The 27,661-nt window shown below is 42.5% G+C and overlaps 1 protein-coding gene across 2 annotated transcripts; it reads right to left on the bottom strand.

The window, feature by feature from the left end:
• Positions 1–1,079: 1,079 nt before the first annotated feature.
• LOC123364372 (prion protein) lies at positions 1,080–15,733 on the bottom strand. 2 transcript variants are annotated; one of them, XM_045006450.1, is made up of 2 exons: positions 15,617–15,733; positions 1,080–3,833 (listed from the first exon to the last, which is right to left on the bottom strand). In XM_045006450.1, the coding sequence occupies exon 2, from the start codon at positions 3,821–3,823 to the stop codon at positions 3,017–3,019; it is 807 nt and encodes a 268-aa protein (XP_044862385.1). In that variant the 5' UTR covers positions 3,824–3,833; positions 15,617–15,733; the 3' UTR covers positions 1,080–3,016. The 2 variants fall into 2 exon arrangements, with proteins under 2 accessions (XP_044862385.1, XP_044862386.1); XM_045006451.1 differs by lacking the exon at positions 15,617–15,733 and adding an exon at positions 8,157–8,174.
• Positions 15,734–27,661: the final 11,928 nt, after the last annotated feature.

Genomic DNA, 27,661 nt, shown 5'->3' with positions numbered 1-27,661 from the left:
TGAAACTGAAACTTTTTAGGTCAATTTTGAGGATTTTTTTTTTTTAGGGGAGAACTTTGGATTCATCTTAACTTTCTCGGTTTCATTCTGACTTACTATATTGTTTTGGGCATTATCAAAACAATAATGGTGTTTGAACTGAATGTTTTTGGAATTTCTGTTCATGGAAAATTTCAACTTTTCAGTCCAATTCAGGATGAATTTTTGAAATGTTGGAATTTCCCGCAAAATTTCCCATTTCCTAGACCAGCTTTAGTGTTTATATAGGGTGCAAAGCAATACAGGATCACATATATATATATATATATATATTTTGAAGGCTATCAATCTGTTGTATGATTAGCTACAAGACTCTCCTGTGTCTCTGCGCAAAAAGTTGCTAGTTTCCTTACCTCTATTTATTTACCTGTGTTTTGAGCTAGGTAAATAACTTCTCCATCTAGTAACTTGGCACTTACATTTTATCAGAACACAGAATTGCTTAGCCACTATGGATAAAACTTTCAAAACCAGCTATGCTACCAAGGAGACTAAATCCAATTTTCAAGAATGCCTCAGTCACTTAGGAAAATGGGACTTAGATGCTTAGAAAATTATACCATATATGCTGTTTAAAATGAAATTAAAGCACAGGCAAGCAACGAAGGACTATCTTGTGGATATGATACTGGACTGGGACTAAGGAGACCTGGCAATTCCTGCCTCAGCCACAGACTTCCTGGGTGATCTTGGGCAAGTTGCTTAATATACGCTACATGTCAGTTTCCCCATCTGTAAAATGGGGACGATACTTCCCTAACCTTTCTTTGAGCAGGGGGTTGGACTAGATGATCCCCTGAGGTCTCTTCCAACCCTGATATTCTATGAACTCAGTGGGGGTGTTTAAGGGTAAATTTCATTTAATGAATGTGAGATGCTCAGATATTATGGTGATGAGGGCCATATCAGTGCCTGGATCAACAGAAGTAAGCAAATGTTCAGGCAGAAGTAGTGGTCTCTGAGAACAGGAGTTCAGCTTTCGATCTGCGTAGATGAACCATTCACAAATAAAGAAAGAGATCTGCATGCAAGAGACACGCTTGAGCCTTTGCTGTGTCTGTTTAATTTTTACCAGACATCAAACATTTATAAAAGGATTTGAACGTCAGTGTTAAGTACATGCACCATTACAAATATACAAAATGTTCTCACATCACAAACTACATGTGACTTCCAAGTCCTGTCTTTATGGTGTGAATTTTGAACAGTTTCATAATATATCCATTCAACTTACATTGAAGCAGAAATAATTAAGGGTGCTTGTTTGTTTTAGTCATTCAGTGCCTTGATGCAATATACAGTATACTAAATATTTGGCATGGTAATTGCAATAAGCGTAACCTTTACATATACTACACATTATATACAACACAGTTGCATCATCAAGACAATCAAAATGCAGATTAGCTGTAACTGACCCCATCAATTACCATAATAATTAGGGTATTAAGCATGCGTCAGCCAGGATTAGTTGCTTCCAAAAGAGGGTTTCCAGCATTTTGACTATCTGTGTCAGGATAATGTTAACTGATGTTGCTTGCTCTAACTTGATCAAGTTGCTGAAGTAAGTGTAATGCAAGTTTTACTGATTTAGTGCCTGATCCATGGGAGCCTTTCCACTGACTCCAATAGGCTTTAGATGAGTCTTTAAAAGCCAAATCTTGCCCCCAGAAGTATGTCATGCACAACTTCCAATGAAGTCAACAGTTTGTGTGAATGCAGCTCGGTGAAGGGGGAAACTTTATTGTCAGGGAAACTCTGACAATATAGCCATGAATGAAACCATGCACCTTTTACTGCATCGGCAGAATTGCTTTTCCTTGTGAGGACAACTATGAAACAAGTGTTATTGTAGCAGCTATTTACACCTTCATCAGCCATTTGTCTCCTTAAACATTCCAAGTCAATTACTGTACAACTAAAAGGATACTCTACACAAACTTAACAATCCTAGGCCTTCTCCTTGAAACCTTGGCGTTTGGCAGGCTGCCATCTTAGGCTGACTCTTGGCCTCCAAAGCTGGCCTATTCTGCTGGAACATTTGCAATGGGCAAATTGTTAAATGGATGGAATGCCACTACGTACACATGTGCTTAGAGAGGATACTCTTAAGTACAAAAAGGTGATCTAATGGTACAAAATACAGCCTAACAATGGAAGGGTCTCACTTCACAAGCCACAGACAGGCAGGAAAAACTGTCTGACACACTTGGTACGTACTCTAGGTCACAAAATTAACTTGTAATTTGAACTTGGATTGTGGATGTCCCAAAAACTGTGGTGTCTGCAGGTTATGGATTGGTACCATTTGGTATTATTTAGTGCCATTAGCTAAGACACCAATTATCGCTAAAGAGGATTTTCATAAATATTCTGCCTTTGCAACTTGCTCAGCCTAGATGACCCAGGAGCGCTTGTGAAGCCAGACAACAGTCTGAAGTCTTTAATTAGACGAGCTGGAGAGGAAAAAGTCCAATGGTGTAGTGAAATGGAAAAAACAGCTCTCAAAAGTGGTCTAGTTTGGAGGAGGGAAGATGAGTGTGATCAGATGGATCCTATCCATACCAGGGTTTAAAGAATGGATTTGAGGAAGAGGGCATTTTGGTGAAGGCCACTTTCTTGTGTGATCACAAGGTCACTATGTCAGTATTAACTGATTTGTATTGGCTTTTAAGGTCTATTGCACTAGAAGAAATGTGGAGCTAACAGATTGACTTTTCTTTCCATTTGAAGTCTGGTTCAATTTTAATTCTGGACAGTAGGTGTATAATCAGAGCTAGCTTTGAAGAGAGAGCTATGCACTGTCAGCCTGTGTCTCTATGGTACATTATTGATACTATTACAGATCTTAAGATACTTCACCTAAGATAAACACAAGCAAAAATGAGAGACCTCCACAGAAAGGCTGTTTTATATAGATTATTCCCTCTGAACGTTTGCACAGATCAGCAGCACAGTTCAGGTTGAGACTGCTTGCTTAATGCATTACAAAAAAAATGACAAGCATGATGATCAGCATGAGCGAGGGGTCAGAGAGTAGTTTGACACCAGAGGCCAGCTGGTATTGCTGATATTGCTCCAGGCACATCTCCTGTATCACGTGCTTCATGACTCTGGCTTCTACCTGGGTCACATTTTGATTTTCATTGGGATCAATGTTGTATTGGGTCACTGTGATATTCACACAATCCCGCACAAACCTGCCCTGTGGAACGGAGTGGTCGTTGTATTCCTTGTAGTACACTCTGTTGGGATAGCGATTGGAGTTTTCGTTCCACCACTGGCGCTCATCAGGACGGTCAAAATTCATGCGCATTCCTGACATTGCACTTCCCAGGGCGTAGCCACCTAGGCCACCCACCACGGCGCCTGCCGCTGCTGCTCCTGCCATGGCTTTCATGTTGGTTTTGGGTTTATCAGGCTTCCAGGGCTTCTGGTTTTTGAAGTTTGTTCCGCCACCAGCTGGGTTGTAGTGCTGCCCACCACCACCAGGGTAGCCAGGATTGTGGGGGTAGCTAGGGTTCCTGGGATAGCTGGGATTGGGGGGGTGGGCGGGATTGGGGGGGTAGGCAGGATTAGGAGGGTAGCCAGGATTATGGGGGTAGCTAGGGTTTCTGGGATAGCCAGGGTTGTTGGGATAGCCAGGGTTGCTGGGATAGCCAGGGTTGCTTCCTGTGTTCCCACCGCCTCTACCTTTACCCTTTCCTTTTTTGGAAAGGGAAACGTCGCTCCACATCACAACAAAAAGGATGACTATCCAGCAGGTTATCCGGTACCTCCCCATGGTGATTAATCTGTAAAAGATAATTATTTGATTTAAAGAACAACCTGATGTATAAAAGTGTTGGTACACACAATATTGCAACCAGATGGTAGGGGGATGTCTGCTCAGCCTCATTTATATTTGACTTTAAATAACCTCACCATTAACCAATCTGCCTTTGTCAACAGTTACCGCACAACGGTATAAGATACTTCAGCATTTCTTTGTACACAGGAGAAAACAAGGATAGGAATCAGCACATTGATTTTTCAGTGGGTGCAACTGTATTTATAAACATGAGGACAGACAGAAGGAGGTCTTGCATGAGGTCTAGGGTCATGGTCTACCTTTGGTTGCATCTATGGGGCTCCCACTGCTATCTGCATCTGAGGGTGTTGTTTAACGCTTGACTTGTGAAATCATTATAAACAAACACTCCATTTTATATAGCTGTAGACTGAATGCATTGAATGTGTATCAATATTAAAAACCCACTTAAATTACAGAAGCAATAGAAGTAAAAGTCAATTTTCTAAAAAGGTTATCTTCTCTTAACATGCACTTTAATTCCTATGGATGAGAAATGCCAACAGATGAACAGAGAGAACAGAGCTGATATATAATACCTAGAGGAAACAGGCCTTGTTACTTCTGCTATATCTGACCTGTTAAATTAGCTGCAGTTTAAATTTAAAACCACATTCACTTAAGCCTGCTCTGCAATATTTTATGCTAAATCACAAGAGGAGTTTTTGCTCCTTGTAAAGGGGTATGTGTGGGTATGGGAAAAAACCAAACCAAGAAAACCCCAAACCAAATCTCAAATTTGGAGGAATGGAATTAAAAACGTAGTTTAGAAAAGCTGTTTCTTGCTGTTAGTTCAAAGTGTACACCTGGGTTCTGAGTTCGAGGTGCTGAATATTCTCAGATCCCATAAGCTTCATTGGGAATGGTGGGTGCCTTACTGATTTGACCTTACGGATTTCTTCAAAAGAAAAGAAAAATCAAATATTTTAGTGTTCACTTTAAAAAAACCTCTTAAAATAAAGAATGACTTTAATACACCAGTATTGATGTTTAACAGATCTCAGTTAAACAATGATTTCTACAATGCTCATAAACATGCAATTCTCAAAGTATGGCTGTCACCTTTAAAAATGTGAGTACCTAGAGTGTTACTGCACATGATATCTGAGAGAGTGCCGTATTTCCCTAAACTTATGACAAGTAACTACAGTGTTTCACAGTATTGGGCTAGCAAGTGGACAGTGGATTATCACCTATAAAACTGTAAAATATCAAAGAACATAAGAACGGCCCTACTGGGTCAGACCAAAGGTCCGTCTAGCCCAGTATGCTGTCTACTGACAGTGGCCAATGCCAGGTGCCCCAGAGGGAGCGAACCTAACAGGTAATGATCAAGTGATCTCTCTCCTGCCATCCATCTCCACCCTTTGACAAACAGAGGCTAGGGACACCATTCCTTATCCATCCTGGCTAATAGCCATTAATGGACTTAACCTCCATGAATTTATCCAGTTCTCTTTTAAATGCTGTTATAGTCCTAGCCTTCACAACCTCCTCAGGCAAGGAGTTCCACAAGTTGACTGTGAGCTGTGTGAAGAACAACTTCCTTTTATTTGTTTTAAACCTGCTGCCTATTAATTTCATTTGGTGGCCCTTAGTTCTTGTATTATGGGAATAAGTAAATAACTTTTCCTTATCTATTTTCTCCACATCCCTTTTTATATACCTCTATCATATCCCCCCTTAGTCTCTTTTCCAAGCTGAAAAGTCCTAGCCTGAGGAGACCACATCTGTACACAGTATTCAAGATGTGGGCGTACCATCGATTTACATAAGGGCAATAATATATTCTCCTTCTTATTCTCTATCCCCTTTTTAATGATTCCTAACATCCTGATTGCTTTTTCGACCACCTCTGCACACTGCGTGGACATCTTCAGAGAACTATCCACGATGACTCCAAGATCTTTTTCCTGATTTGTTGTAGCTAAATTAGCCCCCATCATATTGTATGTATAGTTGGGGTTATTTTTTCCAATGTGCATTACTTTACATTTATCCACATTAAATTTCATTTGTCATTTTGTTGCCCAATCACTTAGTTTTGTGAGATCTTTTTGAAGTTCTTCACAGTCTGCTTTGGTCTTAACTATCTTGAGCAGTTTAGTATCATCTGCAAACTTTGCCACCTCACTGTTTACCCCTTTCTCCAGATCATTTATGAATAAATTGAATAGGATTGGTCCTAGGACTTACCCTTGGGGAACACCACTAGTTACCCCTCTCTGTTCTGAGAATTTACCATTAATTCCTACCCTTTGTTCCCTGTCTTTTATCCAGTTCTCAATCCATGAAAGGAACTTCCCTCTTACCCCATGACAACTTAATTTACGTAAGAGCCTTTGGTGCGTGACCTTGTCAAAGGCTTTCTGGAAATCCAAGTACACTACGTCCACTGGATCTCCCTTGTCCCAATGTTTGTTGACCCCTTCAAAGAACTCTAATAGATTAGTAAGACATGATTTCCCTTTACAGAAACCATGTTGACTTTTGCCCAACAATTTAAGTTCTTCTATGTGTCTGACGATTTTATTGTTTACTATTACTATATAATATGCCCGGTACCGACGTTAGACTTACCGGTCTGTAATTGCCAGGATCACCTCTAGAGCCCTTTTTAAATATTGGTGTTACATTAGCTAACTTCCAGTCATTGGGTATCGAAGCCGATTTAAAGGACAGGTTACAAACCTTAGTTAATAGTTCTGCAACTTCACATTTGAGTTCTTTCAGAACTCTTGGGTGAATGCCATCTGGTCCCGGTGACTTGTAAATGTTAAGTTTATCAAATAATTCCAAAACCTCCTCTAGTGACACTTCAATCTGTGTCAGTTCCTCAGATTTGTCAGCTACAAAAGCTGGCTCAGGTTTGGGAATCTCCCTAACATCCTCATCCATGAAGACTGAAACAAAGAATCCATTTAGTTTCTCCGCAATGACTTTATCATCTTTAAGCGCTCCTTTTGTATCTCAATCATCAAGGGGCCCCATTGGTTGTTTAGCAGGCTTTCTGCTTCTAATGTACTTTAAAAACATTTTATTACCTTCTGAGTTTTTGGCTAGCCGTTCTTCAAACTCCTCCTTGGCTTTTCTTATTACATTTTTACACTTAATTTGGCAGTGTTTATGCTCCTTTCTATTTACCTCACTAGGATCTGACTTCCACTTTTTAAAGGAAGTCTTTTTATCTCTCACTGTTTCTTTTACATGCTTGTTAAGCCACGGTGGCTCTTTTTTATTTCTTTTACTGTGTTTCTTAATTTGGGATATACATTGAAGTTGGGCCTCTATTATGGTGTCTTTAAAAAGCACCCATGCAGCTTGCAGGGATTTCACTTTAGTCACTGTACCTTTTAATTTCTGTTTAACCCCCTCATTTTTGCATAGTTCCCCTTTTTGAAATTAAATGCCACAGTGCTGGGCTGTTGAGATGTTCTTCCCACCACAGGGATGTTGAATGATATTGTATTATGGTCATTATTTCCAAGCGGTCCTGTTATAGTTACCTCTTGGACCAGCTCCGGCGCTCCACTCAGGACTAAATCTAGAGTTGCCTCTCTCCTTGTGGGTTCCCGTACCAGCAGCTCCAAGAAGCAGTCATTTAAAGTATCGAGAAATTTTGTCTCTGAGGTGACATGTTCCCAGTCAATATGGGGATAACTGAAATTCCCCACTATTATTGAGTTCTTAATTTTGATAGCCTCTCTAATTTCCCTTAGCATTTCATCATCACTATCACTGTCCTGGTCAGGTGGTCGATAATAGATCCCTAATGTTATATTCTTATTAGAGCATGAAATTACTATCCATAGAGATTCTACGGAACATGTGGGTTCACTTAAGATTTTTACTTCATTCTTTTGTGATGCAGAAGTTACAAGAAATTCAGCTCAGAGAAGATTTATAAGAGAACAACCCTCAACATCAGAGCAAAAAATGCATTTTTAACAACAAGCCATTAGAAAAGTCATGTATTGGCAGGGGGAAGCAGAAGGAGAAGACATCCAATTACTGTGTATTTCCCAGTGTTTGTGTTTCAATTAGTGCACATTGGCAGGATAAATGCCAAGGAAAGTCTGGGTTAAATGCCTGTTTAGAAGGCTTCCACGCTTACTGTACACTAATGCTATCTACTACTACTACTTGAAAGGCTGCTCCACTGGAGAGAGTCTAGAAGAAATAAGATCCAAATGAATTATATAAATACAACACTCAGTACAGGACTGTAAAAAATTATTTATATTGCAGTGCAACATTTAATGTATACCTTTAACATCTTTGAATGACACAATTAAACTGTGTAGAAGACTAAACTGTTTCTACCCGAATGCAAACTGTCACGGAGGTCACAGCAGCTCTGATCCTGGTCAGATCCAATTGTCGGCTCACATGAAAGTTACAAAAAGTTGAGATCTGGGTTCATAGCTCTGTAACAGAAATTTAATGACAGGCTTAACACTTGTTGACTAGACCAAAGGATAACTCTACCTTCTTACTGCAGATGGCTTTCCATCTAAAGATGTTTCCTGTAAAAGTGAAAATATAAAAGACACGGAGAACCTTTTTCCACCAGAATTAAGAATAGTCATAGCTGAAACCTCAGCTCCTTCCTAAGGTGTAGGTGTATGATCCACCAGAAGCCAAAGCAGGATCGATTTGATTGATTCAAACACACAGAAGCCAGGTCATCCTTTGTTCTTCCAACTGGACCTATACTTGGGAGGCAACAGTGTGCAGAAACTGACATAATTCCAGTCTCAAATGCTGGGCGGGTAGGAATCTTGTCAGCTCCAGCTCACTGTTGGCTCTGGAAAGCACAAGGTACAAGCACTAACATGCAGTCCCAGCAACTCTCGCTTCATATCCTTGATCACCTCGTGGTGTGTTAAGCAGTCTAGGAGCAATTTCTAGTTTGTCAACTGCCGTGGCACTGGAGCACACTATCTACACACACAAGCATCATTTAATGAAGTGAAAGCAGGAACAGAAAGGGGGAAAAGGCCTTAGACTAGACAAAGGCTTGGCTGAAGCGGTGAGCCATCCAGCAAGCTTTAAGGCTAAAATGCTAACTAAGTGGCTGGCAGAGGAAACCAGTTCTAGTCAGAGATGCTCCGGCAAAGATATCCTCCCTCCTGCCCCAAGAGGGCACAAACACACTTCAGGTTGTCTTCACCATCACAGGGAAAGAGTCAGTCTGATGTAACCAATTCCCACACCATATTTTAAAGGGACAATACCCACCCAAAATCTAGCTGATGTTAAGAGCAGTTTCAGATGCTACATCTGCCCCGGTTTTTGAGAATTTTACAATCACATTTCTATTTTAAATGCTTTTCATTCCCCTGTTAATATGTGCAAATTGGACACACACACTAGGATAAAGTGTCTATCCACAAAGTGCCGTCAAAGCAGATGAACTTGAATTTAAATTTCCCTTCCCCCCCATATCTTTCTCGCCTTTCTCTCTATTAATGAATGTTGGGTCAGGGGAAATCTTGGCCTTAGTGACAGTGGTTGACCAAACCTTGTTTGACCTCCATTTGGCCACACCTGGCTTTAGACTGAGTTTACTTTCCTTGAAGCTGTTTTGCCAATGTAAGTAGGAACAAAACTGTCATGTGCTCAGCATGAGAGCCTTACCAGGAAGCTGTGGTCTACAACATAAAAACGACTGTAGGGGAGGATAATGGTCCAATATGACAGTGTCCTGGCCACATTAAAAGACTGTTGAATGTGTAAATGGTACCTAGCTTATTAATGACTTTCTAAACCACAGTAAGCCTGAAATCATTCAGCAAACAAGAGACCACGTTTACAGATTATTTCACCCCTTTCCAGCTGGAAAGGCACAAGGGGATGTGCAAGCTTATCCTTTTTTCTCTTGATGTGTGGGTGCATTTCTGCAGTGTTTCCAAAAAAGTCCACGTTATTGGGGTGAGGGGAAGGGGGACTCAATTCAATGAGCCATCTGAACCACCAGTACGTTGGGCATTAAAAAAAAAAAGTAAGAAAAAAATCACTCCCCTAATCCACATTACACCTTAGACCTGGCCTAAGACTGAGAAGAAAATGGAAGTACAAACTTAACAGGTTTTTTTTTTGTTTATTTCCATACCTACAAAAACCCTAGTACATAGTTATACCAGTATTTTAAAAGAGCTGTTACTGCTATACTCAGTTTGACTGGAGGAAATTAATATATAGGTTGCACACAGTTTATAAGCATTTGTTTCGGGATAACAGCAAATCTTTTGTAGTATAGGTCTTAACGTTAGGACATGTCTTTGCTGCCAAAAAAGGTATATGTTTTTTTGTTTTTTTTAATATAGTAGGATAATTTATGTGCTTTAGTGTTCTCAGTGTGAAATCCTAGTGGAGACAAGGCAATGTAGTTCTTACTGTGGTGTAGCTAGGTGAGTGAACCATGAGCAGTGAATATAGCCTTGACCTGGCCTAGATACATCTCAGTAAAAGTGACCCATGTCTTGTCTTATTAGGATTTTACAGTTGGATAGCTAATGCACATAATCCCACTGTAAAAACACCTCTTTTTGGCAGTGAAGATAAGACTGCTGTAGCAACAGTAAGGACAGATGTGTAAAAAAAAAATGTTTGCAAATATAGCTGTACCAGGAAACCCTCCCAGTGTAGCTGCATCTTATACCAGTATAGCTTCCTTGAGCAAAATAAACAATAACTAGCAAAAGGATTTTATGCTGCTACAACTGCATTTACACCAGGGGTTTTCTGTTATAGAAATGTAATTTTAAAAAAATCACACCTATAATTGAAGTAATAGTCCTAGGACTACCTTCTACAATCCTTCTCTTCACTAGGATTTCACCTCATGTTAGTTATGTTGGCTAGCAAAAGGTAAGAACACACTTGCTCCAATAACTTGTGTTGTCCCTCCTTGGATCAGGTCTGTTCCTTTTAGATTACAAAACAAACTACACTACTCAAAGTAAAGATGTACTATCAGTTTATATCAAGGTATAATTCCCATATTCTCTCTGTTCCTTGCTTAACACAGACTAATATTTTATTTGCTTATCTGACCACTACAGAGAGGGAATTTTCACTCCATTGTCCAGGAAGAGCACCAAGGTTGGGCTTGTCAAAAGAGTCTAAGGGAAATGGGCACCCAACTCTCACTGTACTTTAATGGGAATTGGGCTCTTGTGAAAATCCCAGATCAAGTCCTGGTCTAACTAAAATTAATGGCAAATCCTAACTTCACTGGGGCCAAAATTTGTCCCTAGATCTTTTTCCCCCTCGGACTACAACGAATTCCGAACCCATCAAGGCACAGGAGAAATTTCAGTCAGTTCTTCTAAAGTACGTCACCCTGCACATGTGTGGGTTGACTTTACTCTGTGTTTGTGGTGCCCAATTAACTATGTTAGTGAAATCCTCCCAAAGAATCCTTAGTCTTGAGAAACCTCACTTATTTTGCCACCTCATCATTCACGGCTCCTCCTTCCAGATAGTTAATAAATATACTGACTAACACAGGCTGTAGTTCTATTCCATAAAGCACACTCTACTTTTAATGTCTCTCCATGCTGAGAACTGGCTACTTATTCCTATTCTTTTCTTACTTTTGTTGTGAAATGAGTCCATGCAAATTTCTAACAGAGAACGTGCCAAGAATGGAGAGAGATGAGTCCTAACAAAGCACAAGGATGATTAAAGCATGCGGATGACTATGGAATACTGGCATCGGGTAGCTGGCCCCTGAGGGGCTTCAGGCACCCAGTCTAGCTGTGACAGGCTGGCTAAGGAGAATGAGGCAACCGAAATCCACCTGTGAGTAGTTAATGACCTAGGTGGCAGTTTTGGAACACCTGGGCCTAATACAGGCTTCTGAGGGCTCGGTCAAGAGGAGGTCTTCAGAACACGGAGAGGAATCATCTCAGATGAGCTGATTAGAGAGCCCACCAGAAAAGGAGACCTAAGAAAGGTGCTCCTGGAGAAAGCAGGTGTCCAAAGGGCTAAGAGGGCAAACACCTAGGGAGGCCCAGTCCCAATGAAAGGACCTTACCAGATAGTAAGAAGAGGTCCAGGTCATTAGGGAAGAGCTGCAGGGGCTTGATCTTTGCGGGGGCCCTGAGTCAAGGGAAGGAAGGTGATGCCCGGAGGCATGACTCCAGTGGAGGATCTCAAGTCTAGAGGGCCTTACTGGTGAAAGATTCTAGACAGAGGAGAAGGAGGAGGAATTTAGGTGGGAGCAGACTGACTAACATTAACTTGCACCCCTTTTTCTTCTCTCCCCTCCCATCAGTAAGATGCTGGAGTGAAGGCTTGTTTGCATACCATGTTTCACCTCTGATTAAATCAACTAGATCCCTGAAGGGGCGGGGTTAACTATCTACAAGCCTCATGAAACTCATTGATAGTCTACAGGGGGAAACTGAGTCAGAGATGCATCTGTGGTTCTGCACTGGGCCACCATGGGTGAGTGTCCACCATAACAATCACCCATTTACTTTTCTTTAAGTGAACGAATGAAGCAATACGCTACATCTAAACAACTGAAACTTGTACAATTTTGGCTCAATGAAATAGATATGATGGCTCTTGGCTTCTGTTTGTACGGGGAAAAAAATCAGCAACCTCTCTGCACAAGAGAGAACCTATCTGTACCCTGCTCTCACCACTATAGTTCCTCTTTCCTCTAGAAAGATTTTATTTGCATAATACACTGTGCAGAGAAATAATACGCAAAGAAATGTTGGACTCATGATAGAAACGTCCTTATTTCTAATGCTAAAAACAATATTTAGCAGGACAGTGCATACAGGAGAGTATGGTCCGGACATAATGGAGTCTTGAATTTTTAATGTACAGTAGCTTATGTCTCTCTGAATGCTGCAGTTGCCATGGCAGAGGCAGGTCTTTGTGGCATTATGTCATTCAATACAGTATTAAACCACACCAAAAAAATCTGAATCGACTGCCGGTTTGAGAGCTTAGACCTGAGTGTCCCTTAATCAAAATGCTTATTTAATACATACGACAGCTTAAGTGGATCACAGTATAAACCCTGCAAGTGGGATTTCCTCCACCGCCCCATGGCTGACTATGGTTACATAACCTAGCAGGATTCTTGTACTTAAATATGCTCTCTGCCTACCAAAACAGAGCAATAGAAAGATACAATAACACATGCCCCCTGACTATAACAATTAAGAAACAAAGCCTTTGGTTTTTGTTCTTTATTTGTTTGCCTTACCTCGCAGAGTGCTTTAAAATCTAGCTGTTTTACAGCTCTCAATCTTTGTTCCTTTCTGATTTCCATAATGCCTTCATACCGAAGCACTGTCAGTCAGTGAGGGCAGTGGGTTTAAAAATAGTCCAAAGACATGTATATTTGGTGTGGCTCAGCTCTGCATATACAGGGATCACATTCATAACTTCACTGGGTAAACTGTACGGTTTTTACTAACAAAGCCATGTCCCTTTCTGAATACAGACAGAAAAGCTCAATATTATTCATATGAAGATCCAAGCCTCCTCTTAAGCAAGCAAAGTAATTATTAATAAGAATGTAATTGGTTTTTTTTCATCAGACATGTTACAGCAAAGCACTGGAGAATGTTCCATCTGGGTTGTATTAAATAATCGAGCTCAATGTGCCAGGGCAAAACAAACTGATAAACAAGGCAGTGGCTCAGAAATTTGTGTCTAATCATGCATCTGTTTAATGTCTCTGCAGCCTTAGGGGTGGGGTTCCCACCTCATGTCCTAGAAAAGATGAATTGCCACTAATAAGATGTTATCCATTCCTATGTTACCTACATAAGTGTTGGAGAGAATAATTATCTTGTTTACAGGTAATGATGCTGTTGGAGCTCATCAATCTGTATGTTTTGTGTACCCGCGGGGCCTCTCTCTACAACCTTTAGAGAAGAGGATCTCAAAGCACTTGGCAAACACAGATGCATGGATCCTCACAACACAATAGTACTGCATCTCACCTTTCTGCAGGTGAAGAGTTTCACAAAGATGTTGTCAGGGTTGTATGGAACAAGGATTATTTATCTAGATCCTAAGTATAGTGAGCACTTTCTAGACAACTACAGTTTGTGCCAAGAAGAGCTTATAATGATGATTAAAAAGAGTCAGAGACTGAGGAGCGAGAAATGGAGAATGAGGGTAACAGATACTCATTCATGATTCAGGTTTCAGAGTAGCAGCCATGTTAATCTGTATCCGCAAAAAGAACAGGAGTACATGTGGCACCTTACAGACTAACACATTTATTTGAGCGTAAGCTTTCATGGGCTACAGCTCACTTCATCAGATGCATAGAATGGAACATATAGTAAGAAGATATATATACATACAGAGAACATGATGGCAACTTCCACCTTTTCATGTTCTCTGTATGTATATATGTCTTCTTACTATATGCTCCATTCTATGCATCTGAAGAAGTGGGCTGTAGTCCACGAAAGCTTATGCTCAAATAAATGTGTTAGTCTCTAAGGTGCCACAAGTACTGCTGTCCTTTTTACTCATTCATGAGTTTGCTTTGGTTATGTTTGGGTTGGGGGGTATTGGAGATATCTTTGTTTTGAAACAAAAAAAAAGTGCTGGTTCTTTTTGTTTTTATTCAGTCAACTAGAGGTGAGGCAAGGGGGATGGGGGCGAAGAGCTGAATCTGTACAGTAAGTGAAGGCAGGGAGGGAAATGGTGGAAGAGGAAAGGGGAAAGATATGGAGGAGAAGAGAGGAGTGATCTAGCAGCAGAGGGGTGTGAAAGTGTGAGAGAGCTGGAGGTATCAGGCAACAGAATGTAGGGACAAGTCCCGGGGTACAAATGTTGAAGCGAAATGCTCTTATGCCAGGAAGCTGCCATGGGGTGGAGTGTGATGGGAAATCCAGGAAGGGCTGCAGCTGGGTGTGCCTGTTAGCAGCTTCCATTTCCAACCTTCAGATGGTGCAAGCTGGACCTAGGATTTTATAGAGTTCCTCTTACTGTAAAGGTCTTTCTGTTGGACTAGGTAAGGGGGCAACAGGTAGGAAGGGCAAGATTCTTGTTAAGGGATGTGGATGCTGTGTTGTCTAAGGTGTAAGATGGTCTTATGGCTTATACAGCCGTGAGTGTATTTCTGGAGCTTAAATAAATCAGGGGAAAAGCAGGACCTGCTTTCAGAGGGAAGATGGGTAAGTGCCCCTGGTCCTGCTGCCTCTGGTCTGGTGTAAAGGAAGAAGTAGATGTGAGCAGATGGATGGGGTGGGGTTTTGTTCGTGTGCCTATTTCGCTGTCTGAACAGACACACACAAATCCGTTTTCTGTTCTGACTTAAATTATCTTTAGCTCAGGTCCTCCATGACTAGGCAGCGCTAGGAAAGGAGGATGTGCAGTGTTCAGAATGAGATCACCCCGGGCAGTGGGGCGAGGGATCCGGTCCCCCTGCTCCTCTCCGACCCACACCGCACGTACCCCCCCATTTAATTTATTTTTGTATTCAGTCAACTAGAGGTGGGGCAAGGGGGATGGTGGTGAGGAGCTGAATCGGACTGATTCAGCCTTTGCCCCGGACTGATGCAGCCTTTGGCTGCTCGATTTTATGCTGGGGGTGGGGGCAAGCTGGGCCCGATCCAGCTCCCCGCGCCTGGCCCCGTTTCCCCTCCAGACCCCCCCCAGCTCAGGGTCTCCCTGCCCGCCCGGCTGCCTGCGCCCCCCCAGCCGGAGCCCCCCCCCCGGCCCCGCACTCACCCGGGCGCTGCTCTGCCCGCTCCACCTCCCCGGGATGCGGCTGGGAACTGCGTCTGCTGCCACCGAGACCCGCCTCCGCCGCGCTGCCAGGAGAGCCGGGGAGGGCGCGGCGCGCAGGGGAGGAGCCGGGCGCCCAGCCCTGCCCGGTCCCCTCCCCGTCCGGTCCCCCCACCACTGCTCCTCACCCCGTTACCCCAACCCAGCACCCCACCGCCCCTACTCATCCCCCAGCTCCACCGGCCTGCCCTGCCGCCCACTGTCCCAACCCACCACCCCACTGTCCCTACTCACCGCCCAGCTCCACCTGCCCTGCCTCCCACTGCTCCACCCCCTGCCCCCTCACTATCCCACACCCTGCTACCCCAACCCAGCACCCTACCACTCCTATTCACCCCACTGCCCCGCCCCCCACAACCCCAACCCCACCCACTGCCCCTACTCACTGCCAGCTCCACCTGCCTGGCCCCCTACTGCCCTGTCCCCCACTACCCCAATCCCACCCCACTGTCCCCCCACTGCCCTGCCCCCTGTTACCGCAACCCAGCACCCTGCTCCCCCACTCACCCCCCAACTCCACTTGCCCTGCCCCCCACTGCCCCTACTCACCACCTAGCTTCACCTGCCTTGCACCCCCACTGCCCCACACCCTGATACCCCAACTCAGCACCCCATGACCCCATTCACCCCCACTGCCCCACCCACCACAACCCCATTCCCCTGCACTGCCCCTACTCACCGCCCAGCTCTACCTCCCCCGCCCCCCACTACCCTGCCCCTCTTTATCCCAACCCAGCACCCCGCTGTCCCTACTCACCCCCCAGCTCCACCTGCCCTGCCCCCTAACAGGCCTACCTACCCCACTGCTCCTACTCACCCCCAGCTCCACCAGCCCCTGCCCCCCAACCCACCCCACTGCCCCAACAGCCCAGCCCTACATCCCCAGTCCCCCACCCCCACTAGCCCCCCAGCCCAGCCTCACACCTCCACTGCCCCTTCATCCCACAGCCGAGCCGTACATCTTCCCCCCCCACCCAACCCAGAACTCATCCCACTAACTGCCACATAGCACTTGCTCTCTTGTACACACGCCCAGCTCTGTCCAAGCCAGCCCAGGAGTTCCCACTGCACCGCCCCCTGTATCCAGTCTCCTCCACCCCCATAGCTCAGCCCTCCAAATGCCTGCACTGAACAACACGGCACCCACAACCCAATACCCACCACTTAGCACCGCCCCACTCCTCCATACAGCCCTCTGCAGACCCACAGTCCCTCTTTGAGCCACCCCTAATGTCCCATTCCTCCCCCCTCCACACAGTCCCTCACATTATCCCAGGGCTATTCACAGTACAGCCTGCCTGTCCCTCCCAATATCACCATATAATACATCCAGCCCCTCCTCACACCATCTCCCAAACCACACCAGTCCCTGCTCTCCCTACACCCCTGAAGCCATCCATTATCACCCAGCCTCCCATTTTCAGTGGCCCAGCTCACTTCACCTGCCCATTCCCTTCGCAGACAGAGCCCCCTAGCTCCACATGCAGCTCCCACCTCCCACCACATACCATTCCCTCACCCGCTCACTCACTATTCCCCTCCCCTCTTCCTGGCTTGCCTTCATCACTAGCTTGAATTTCCTCTGTAATTTCTAGTGCTAAGCAGAAACAGGCCGCAGACCTCCAGATGCTGCCCAAGTCACTAGCCTGCAGCCAATTATCCCCTGTTCCTGCTGCCCAACAGGGGAGAGCTATTGACTTTTGATTAACAAATAATGCATAGTCCCAGGGAAGAAGATTTTGAATTCTAGCAACACATAGAATCCGCCTTTCCACTCAGGCTCAGTCTTACAAAGCAGCAACAGGAGAAGAAGTCGGTTGTGGGCTTCTGATCTGACTCTTCTATCCAATCACTGTATTGGCTGTAGCAGGGTGCTAGTAAATTCCAGCCAGGATTTGCTGCTACTGGGTATGTCAATACTACTCCCGAATACTTGATGTGTATTGAGGAGGCTCCAAATGAGGGTCTGAAAGATGCAGCTTCTTGGTAGTCCATCGATCCGATGATGACAAATCTGTGCAGATCATCTATTGTTGGTCTCATGGTGTGCCCTCTGATGGCTGTACAAGCCAATTCTAGAGGTGCACATTTGGCTGCAGATGGTGCATGGGAAGTTCGCAGTCAGTGGGTTGTGCGCTGCTGATGCTCTGTGATGTCGTTCGCGTGCCTCTTGTAGATGCCGGCAGTGGTCTTCCTCGAAGGCAATGCAGGTATTTTTGACTGTTGCATGCCACTGTGTTCTGTCGCTGGCGGCGTCCTCAAGGTCCCTGGGTTTGATACTGCTGGACTGCAGATTGGCTTTGATGGTGTCCTTGTAACGTTTCCGTGGATGACCTATATGCCGGATGCCCTGGGAGAGCTCACCATACAGAAGCTGGCGGGGGATTCTGTTGGCATCCATGCGGCTGACATGACCGGTCCAACATAGCTGTGACTTCATGATCATCATTTCGATGCTTGTCATCTGGGCTCTCTCGAGGACCTTGAGATTGGGCACTTTGTCTTGCCAGTGGATCTTCATGATGTTGCAGAGGCAGCACATGTGAAATGCTTCGAGCTGCTTGAAGTGACGCCTATATAGTGTCCATGTTTCGCACCCGTACAAAAGAGATGAGAGAACAACAGCTCTGTACACAAGCAGTTTTGTTGACATCCGGATGTTGTGGTGGTTTAAAACTTTGACGTGCAGACAGCCAAGTGCCTGGCTTGCTACTGCAGTCATATTAAAACAATAAGGAGTCCGGTGGCACCTTAAAGACTAACAGATTTATTTGGGCATAAGCTTTTGTGGGTAAAGCCGGCTCCAGGCACCAGCTGACCAAGCATGTGCTTGGGGTGGCACCTTGTAAGGGGCAGAGAATCTTGGGGTGGCGGGGGGTGCTTGGGTTTTTTTTGGTTCGTCCGGGCGGCGCTTGGGGTGGGGTGGAGTGGGGGAATTTTGTTTCGGTGGCGTGGCGTGGTGCTCGGAGGTGGGTGTTTTTGTGGGGCGGCACGGCGCTGGGGAGGAGGTGTTACAGCAGGGCGGTGTTCTTTTTTGCTTGGGGTGGCAAAAAAGAGCCGGCCCTGGGTAAAGAACCCCACTTTTTCAGATGCATTAAGTGATATTGGGGAATACGAGAAGCTGGAATAACACGAAAGAGAGATGGTATTAATTCTGGCGGATAATGTGCATATGCACAGTATACATTCAAGGTATTCCTCAGCACTGCAGAGCTGTATAGCGAAAACTGGCAAAAACCATTTCCATTATAAACACCTGCTTTTAGGGGATTACACTTTAGCCATAAATATTCAGTTGTGCGATATAGTACATTTATAAAGTACAATGGGCAAGATGCCCAGCTGGTGTAAATCAGTGTAGCTTAATTGATTTACAGTAGCCGAGGATCTGGATCAATAGTTTTGCAATATTTTTAGGAATTTGATTCAGAAACTTTGAAGATTGGGGTGGAGAGTATTGGGGGGGGGCGGCGGAATATTAAGGGATTCTGTCAGTTATTTTAAGCTCAAAATTTGTTTGTAAACCCCGAAAAACAAACACACACAAACTCACCGCCACCAACCCCAAACTCCAACAACTATGTGATGCTGGTGTATGTTTTGAAAATGGAAAGGGCTAGAAATAAAAGGGAACTGACAAGTCTATTTTTAATTGCCGAAGCGGAGTGGAGTGTAAATAATAAACAGCCCGAGAAAGTTGTCCTCTTCAAACAATGACTTATTTAAAAACTGCAAACTCTCGCACGATGGAGGAGTGACAAATTCCATAGGCCTGGTCTACACTTAAAGCTTATATTAGCATATCTGTGTGTTAGTCAGGAGTGAGTGTGTGTGTGGAAACGACATCCCTGTATAGGCACAGCTGTGCCGACAAAAGAGGGCTTCTGTCAGCAAAGCTCAAGTTGTTTGGGAAGGTGACAGTGGTACACTGACAGTACGCCTCTCCTGTTGGCGTATGCTGCGTCTATGCTAGGCGGCTATGATGGCATAGCTTCTGTAATGTAGACATAGCCATAGTTAAAGTTGCTATAGGGTTTCTTGTGTGTTTGTTTTTGTTCTCTACCTCCCTCCCTACCCCATGCCCGTTGCCTAATGACTCTTACCACGCGGATATAAGGCAAAAGAGCCTAAAACGCAGGGTTGGGGACAGATAACCCTCCATTCATAGCCACAGAAGCTTCTGTTCTCACACAGTCATGCCCACGGATGGTGTAAGTGGGCACAACTCCATTAAACTAAATACCCTTAATAAATAGGAGTGAAATTCACCCTTGTGCAGAGAGTTGACACAAAGTTTATGGACCACTTACATCTTGCCTAAATTCTGTTTTGGGGACATAAAGGGGACCTACAGGGAGCAGAAGATTTCCATTGACCCTCTGCACCTCAGTGAATTTATTTCACCATCTATCTCAAATCTTTGCACACAGTCCTACCCAGCTAACTCAGAATTCCCATCAGATAAAACCCCAATTTTTCTTTTTCCATTAGCCATTCTGAAAGATATTGCTCTATTCCACACGTGCTGTTATCTTGAGAATCTCTTTATATTCTTCTTGTCTATCATTTAAATGGAAAAATACCCTCTCAGAGTGTGATTTATTAATAATATGTCAGAATAAATTATCTTCAAAGTAACTTGCATGTTGTATGGAATCCTCACAGAACTCCATTGCGAGGGAGAAAGAGAGAGAGTCATCTAGGACACCGTAAGAAGAAAGCCAAAATAACGTTTCAAATGTCTTTTACTTTAGCAATGTAAACACTTTAAACTGTCAGTTTTGCTCATAACTAAGCTGGCCAAATCATTTTGATTTTCCCATTTCATTTTGCTTTGACCTTTATAGTGTAACTATTTTTAACATTGTATTTAATATTTATATTGTTTTGATGATAAATGAAACTTTTCCATGTTTCCAAATCAGATTTTTTCAGAATTTCAATTTTTTGTGAAAAAAAAAAATTGGGTTTATGGTTCCAATTCAGAGTGAAAATAGATTCTGAAATGTTGGAATTTTCTGCAGGATGCAAATTTCCTTTTTTCCAACCAGCTGTTCTCTTAATAGAAATTCTCCTATGTCTTACAATAGATAAACATTAGTTTTGTAGGAAAACCCAAACAATGAACAATATAAAATGCAAAATGAGCCAACCAAAAAATAAAAACAAGTATTTTGGGTCCATTTTGCAGCAAAACATTATTCTGCAAAGTAATATATGACTGTATCCATTTTTAATCTCTTAGGGCTAGTCTACACTTACGAGCCGGGTCGACGCGGTGAGTTCGACTTCTCGGAGTTCGAACTATCGCGTCTAATCTGGACGCAATAGTTCGAACTCCGGAAGCGCCGCGGTCGACTCCGGTACTCCACCACTGCAAAAGGTGGTGGCGGAGTCGACCTTGGAGCCGCGGACTTCGATTCCGCGGCGTCTGGACGGGTGAGTAGTTCGAACTAGGTTACTTCGAATTCAGCTACGCTATTCACGTAGCTGAATTTGCGTACCCTAGTTCGACCCCACTTCTTAGTGTGGACCAGACCTTAGAAGTACAAGTGATGTTTTTATGTGCACAAACCAAAACAAATCCTTTAATATTCATAAACTATATATATATATATATATATATATATATATATATATATATAAAAATAAATACGCTATAAATATTAGGGGATTTTAATTTGTGCACATACATATTTCACCTTTACTTCCAAATGTATACAAACATACATATATTGTATCTCTCTAGCGTATATAATACAGCATTTATAGAGCTTATTTCACATCAAAGGGCTCCCAGACTATGTCACAAGCTTAACAAACTGCTCTGCATGAAAATACATCATATTTCACAAATCATACTTTGGTTTCCCTCCGATTGGAAAAACAACCACCGCTGTGGGTGAAATATGGGAACTAGTTATCAACACATAATATCAAGATGAATGTATCCTCCTGAAACCAGCCGCCCAGGGTTAACTAGAACAGCAAATTGCTATTACTCAAGTGGGAATTTTGGCCAGATATTGTGGCTAACTGTTAATGAGGCTATTAGTAACCACAATGGCTAGGACTTTGATTTTTATGTCTGATCCACAAGATTGAGCATTTCACTGATCTCTGAAATCCAAAAGCTGAATTAGATTGGAAACAGTCTGAGATGGAATTTTGACACATTTACTGAGTCCAATCATCTTTTAGTCAGCAAGGGCCTGATCCAGTGCCTATTGAAGCGCATGGGAATCTTGCAATTAACTTCTGGGTGGAGGATCAGAGTCCAAATACTCAAAATGTAGACATAGGAAGATCTTTGCATCTCATCCCGATCTATCTTTCTTTTAGCCAACTGTGTTTAAAAATTGAGACTTCAAAGTAGGGCTGGGCAACATTTTTCAGACAAATACCTTATTTGCCAAAAAATGCAGTGTCTGTCAACCCAAAACTAGTCACGAATGTGACCCAAATAGTTGCAGTTGTAGAACATTTTTCAGGATGTGGATGTGTGTGTGTGTATGTCTCCATTCAGCCCACTTTATAACCTTTAGCCCAGTGGTTTAGAGCATCTTCCTCGGATGTGGAAGTGCAGAAGCTGTTCCACTTTTATAAATACATAAGTATTCACAGGGCCAAAGAGAGAGAGTGACTCTATAGTCACTCATCTGGGAAGAGAGGGGTTTGAACCCATATCTATCTCCCAGGTGATAAATTTTGGATTTACTGATCAATTGCAAACAAATTTTGGAGCAGAACGGAACTTTTTTTGTTTCTGGACTTTCTTTTTTCTGATTTGCTTGGCTGAACCGGAAGATCAGTTATTTGCCTGCCTTGATTTATAACTGATCAGTGTCAAGCCCAGGAAATTGATTTTGACTTCAGAGGGCTTTCTATCAGGCCTGTGTGAAAGATGGTATCTTTCTGCTCAACAGATCTGATCTGTGCAGATCTTATAATCTACTTTATTAACAAAACCAAAATTTTGCAGTACTGGCAAGCCTAACCATTCGAAAATCATGAGTCAAAATCACATTTTAAAAAACCCAACAGTTCTGAGTTCTGCTTCACTTTCTGGTTCCTGGGCTGTTCGGGTACTCTCAGATCACATTTCCAAGCTTTTCTATGCAAATATGTAGGTTAGTAGTAGTAGTCGCTGTTATCTCGTCTCCCTGATATCGCATATGAGCAAAGTTCTATTCTACATAATCTAGGATAGCATGAAACGAAGAATAAAAGCAGAACTGCTACCACAATAAGCTTGTTTCCGTGAGGGCAGAGGCACACGTGACCAAATTGCAAATCCCATCGCATCACTTAAAAATGCAATAAGTACAGTCACCCATTGACCGTGCTTCATTGACTACTCAGAAGCGTTTGATACTGTCTTTGAAGGATGCTGACAGACATGGAGTTTCCAAAGCATGTCACCAAAGTCATTGTAAGTCTTCACCACCACCAACAGGCCCTGGTGCAAACAACAGTAGGTGACAGTGAGACGTTTTCAAATGGGAAGGGTGTGAGATAAATGTGTATTTTGTCTGCAGGCCTTGTTAACATGTATGAGGACTGTATTACGAGACAAGCTTGGGAAGGTTTTGACCAAGTTCCCTTGGTAGTGTGCTGTATATTTATACCCCCCTACTTTATTTTCCACTCCATGCATCTGATGAAGTGGGTTCTAGCCCATGAAAGCTTATGCCCAAATAAATGTGTTAGTCTCTAAGGTGCCACAAGGACTCCTCATTGTTTTTGCTGATACAGACTAACACGGCTACTCCTTTGAAACCTGTTCCCTTGGTAACTTATTCCAGTATTTAGGAAAAAATGTCTAGCTATAAGAATATCTAAATATTTAAACAGGGAATCTGAGATGAGATTTTCATGTAATCACTTGACCCCAGGAGCTTGGCCATTAGAAAAACACTAAAAACCACGACTCATGATAAAATCACAAGAGTTGGCAATACGGATTTTTATTTCTTTTCTTTACTTCTATTATCCCTTCAGATAAACACAGGTGGTTTCTACTCTGCTCCACACATCAACTGAATAATTAACTCCATCCTGATTCTGGAATCTTTTGTTATTTTTGGCAATGGTTAAGCCAGAAATAACTCAGCATGACTTCTAGTTTCAGAATGAGTTTGTGGCACCAGCAACTGCGGGGGAGGAAACCACTTGTAAACTGAGGAAATGTGATCAGAAGAAAGTGAAAGCCCGTATGAAAGGCCACACTTTTTAGTATCGCGTTTTGGAGCTCTGTATCATAATCACTGGAACTGGAGTCAGAGGGCCCATGTTTTCTGGATGGACTGTTATTGATGGGACACCAGGGGAACAGGGAATGTGGGGTATCAGGGAGTTAGGCTGAAAGCAACTAGCCATGTGGACAGAGCCATCCACATGGTTTAATAAAATGTCACTTGTTCAATTTAACCTGTGTTCAGCTACACATTTTGCAAATGAAACAAGCATCACCGCACATCCCGGTGTAATCAACTCTCACTTATGTCCAATTCTGAGGGTATAAGTGGGGATTTAATTGATGTGTAGGCCTTTGCTGTCCTTCTACATAAGGGTGACTTTAACCCTTTATGAATAGGAAGCAAAATAAATAAGTTTGACTCTGGGGTAGTCTGAGTGAGAGAGAGAGAGAGAGATCACAGAATGTAAGAGGATTTCCGTTGTACCATGCCACATATATGTTTATTCTTCTGACAAGATTAAGTTCAACAGGATAAATGCTGTCTGCCATGAAAATGGGACGCACTTTGCATTGCTTGAATTTGAATATGTATTTGAATTGAGTACTGAGATCAATATTTATTTCCAGAGTAGAAGGCAATTTAAGTGTTGAGTGTGATTAAGGTCAATAAGTGAAGGCATGTTGGACTGGATGGTGGTTTCCTATGCTAAGAGGCCAAATTCATCCCTGGTGCAAATGTGCTGCAGTCACATGATCCCATGTCTTGTTTTCCAGTATTTTTCAATAGATTTTGTGGGGGGGATTGTTTTTTCCAGTATCTTCAGTGGAAATATGTGATCAGTTGTACTTCGCAGGGATGTTTAGAGTTAATTTTAATGGGCCAGATCCTCAGTGCAAATAAATCAGTATTGTTCCATTGGCTTCAGCTGTGGGTCTGGCCTATCATGTTTGTAAAACACTTGGGAGATGGGAAAACTTTCTTAGCACCCCAATCCTAAATAAACTGAAGTCAATGGGAATTTTTCTATTGATTTTTCAAGGTCTGTAGACTAGATCCTAAAATTCTAATAATTGTAAAAGTGCTTTGATCGATGGTGCTATAATTTTATAAATGCAAATTATTGTCCTAATTATTAGCTCCAAACTATAGCAATAAAATATTGTTGATAAACACCAATTAAATGAAAAACCTTGCTTTTTCCATCACTATATTTAAACAGTTTGTATTTTTATCACAGAAGTTAAGCCTCTGTGTCCAATGCAGGTTTGTACACTAAAATGTATTTTTTTTCATTGTTTTGAACAGTCCAATTTCAAATGTCTCTTGGGATGGAACTTGTAACCAGAGGCTATTTTACAGTCTTACAGATCTCTCCATTAGGAAGCTGTTCCTGATACTCAACCTAATCTCAGCTCTGACACTGGATTCTTCTGTGGCCTTTGTCAAATCACTTAACCTCCCTGCTTCTGTTTCCTCATCTGTAAAATGGAATTCTAGAAATGTAGGGCTGGAAGGGACCTCGTTAGGTCATCTAGTTCAGTCCTTTGCACTGAGGCAGTAACAAGAATTATCTAGATCATCCCTGACAGGTGTTTGTCTAATCTGTTCTTAAAAACCTTCAGTGACAGAGATTCCATGACCTTCCTTAGTAATTTGTTACACTGCCAAACAACCTTTACAGTTAAGAAGTTTTTCCTAACATCTAACCTAAATCTCCTTTGCTGCCATTTAAGACTATTACTTCTTGTCCTGTTCTCAGTGGTTAAGGAAAAGAATTTATTGTTCGTCCTCTTTACAACAATCTTTTATATACTCGAATACTGTTATCAGGTCCCGCCTCAGTCGTCTCTTCTCCAGACTAAACAAACCCAATGTTTTCAATCTTTTCTCGTGGAACATTGTTTGCTAGATCTTTTAATCATTTTTGTTGCTCTCCTCTGGAGTTTTCTCCCATTTGTTCACATCTTTTCTGAAGTGTGGTGCCCAGAACTGGACACAATACTGCAGTTGAGGCCTTATGGTGCTGAGTAGAGTGGAAGAATTATTTCTCATGCATCGCTTACAACACTCCATGCTGGGATGTATTAGCAGATCTTTCTTTCTTTTTGGCAACAGTTTAAAATTGTTGTCTCATATCTAGTTTGCGATCCACTATAACCCCCAGAACCTTTTCTGCACTACTTCTTCCTAAGCAGTTATTTCCATTTTGATTATGCCTTCCTAAGTATAATTTGCCTTTGTCCTTATTGCATTTCATCCTATTTATTTCAGACCATTTCTCTAATTTGTCAAGATCATTTTGAATTCTAATCCTGTCCTCCCAGCTTGGTATTGTCTGCAAACTTTATAAGTGTACTGTCTATGCCATTATCCAAATAATTTATGAAGATATTGAAAAGAACCAGATCCAGGACAGATCCCTTTGGGACTCCACTTGATATGCCCTTCCCAACTTGATTGTGAACCATTGGTAACTATACTCTGAATATGTTTTTCCAACCAATTGTGCACCCACCTTGTAGTAAGCTCACCTAAGCCATATTTCCCTGATTTGTTTGTGAGATGGTCATGTGAGGCAATATCTCAAACCTTACTGATGTTGAGATAAATCACATCTACTGCTTGCCCCCCTATCCAAAAGGCTTGTTACCCTGCCAAAGGAGGATATTAGGTTGGTTTGTCATGATTTATTCTTGACAATTCCATTTTGACTGTTACTTATTAGCTTATTATCTTCTAAGTGCTTACAAATTATTGACTATTTACTCCATTATCTTTCCTGGTACTGAAGTTAAACAGATTGGTCTATAATTCTCTGGATTGTCCTTATTCCCCCTTTTTATATTAGGTACTATATTTGCCCCTTTTCCAGGCCTCCTGGGTCTCTCCCATCCTCCATGATTCCTCAAAGATAATTGCTAATGGCTCAGAGATCTCTTCAGCCTGTTCCTTAAATATATTAGCATGTATTTCATCAGGCCTTGCTGACTTGAAGACATCTAACTTGTAAGTGATTCTTAACTTGTTCTTTTCCTATTTTAGCCTCGGATCCTACATCATTTATACCAGTGGTTATCAAACTTTTGTACTGGTGACCCCTTTCACGCAACAAATTTCTGAGTGTGACCCCTCCCCCTCTTACAAATTAATATATTTTTTATATTTAGCACTATTATAAATGCTGGAGGCAAAGCGGGGTTTGGGTCAGCTGGAGGCTGACAGCTTATGACCCCGCACATAATAACCTCACGACCCCCTGAAGAGTCATGACCCCCAGCTTGAGAACCCCTGATTTATACTGATGTTCACAGTTAGTCATCCGATCACCGATAACCATTTTTGTGAAAACTGAAACAAAAAAGGCATTTAACACTTCGATCATTGCGGCGTTTTTTGTTGTTGTTTTTCCTTCCTCATTGAGTAATGGGCCTACGCTGTCCTTGGTCTTCCTCCTTTTTCCAATATATGTATTAGAATGCTATCTTGTTACCATTTATGACCCTAGCTAGTTTAATCTCATTTTGTAAAATTTCCAATTTTATCCCTACATGCTTGTGAGGTTTTTTTTTTATATTAATCCTTTGTCATTTGACCTAGTTTTCACTTTTCACACGACTCTTCTTTTGAGTTTCAATTGATTGAAGATGTCCTGATTAAGCCACGGTGGTCTCTTACGAAAGATAGGAAGTGTAGTATGCACTGGAATAGCTTGCTCTTGTACCCTTAATAATGTATCTCTAAAAACTGCCAGCTGTACTGAACTTTTTTTCCTCTTAGACTTGCTTCC

This window comes from Mauremys mutica, chromosome 2 (assembly GCF_020497125.1).
Source record: "Mauremys mutica isolate MM-2020 ecotype Southern chromosome 2, ASM2049712v1, whole genome shotgun sequence".
Taxonomy (NCBI): Eukaryota; Metazoa; Chordata; order Testudines; family Geoemydidae; genus Mauremys; species Mauremys mutica.
The sequence above is the reverse complement of the archived record's forward strand: the minus strand, read 5'-3'. Positions and strand labels throughout refer to the sequence as shown.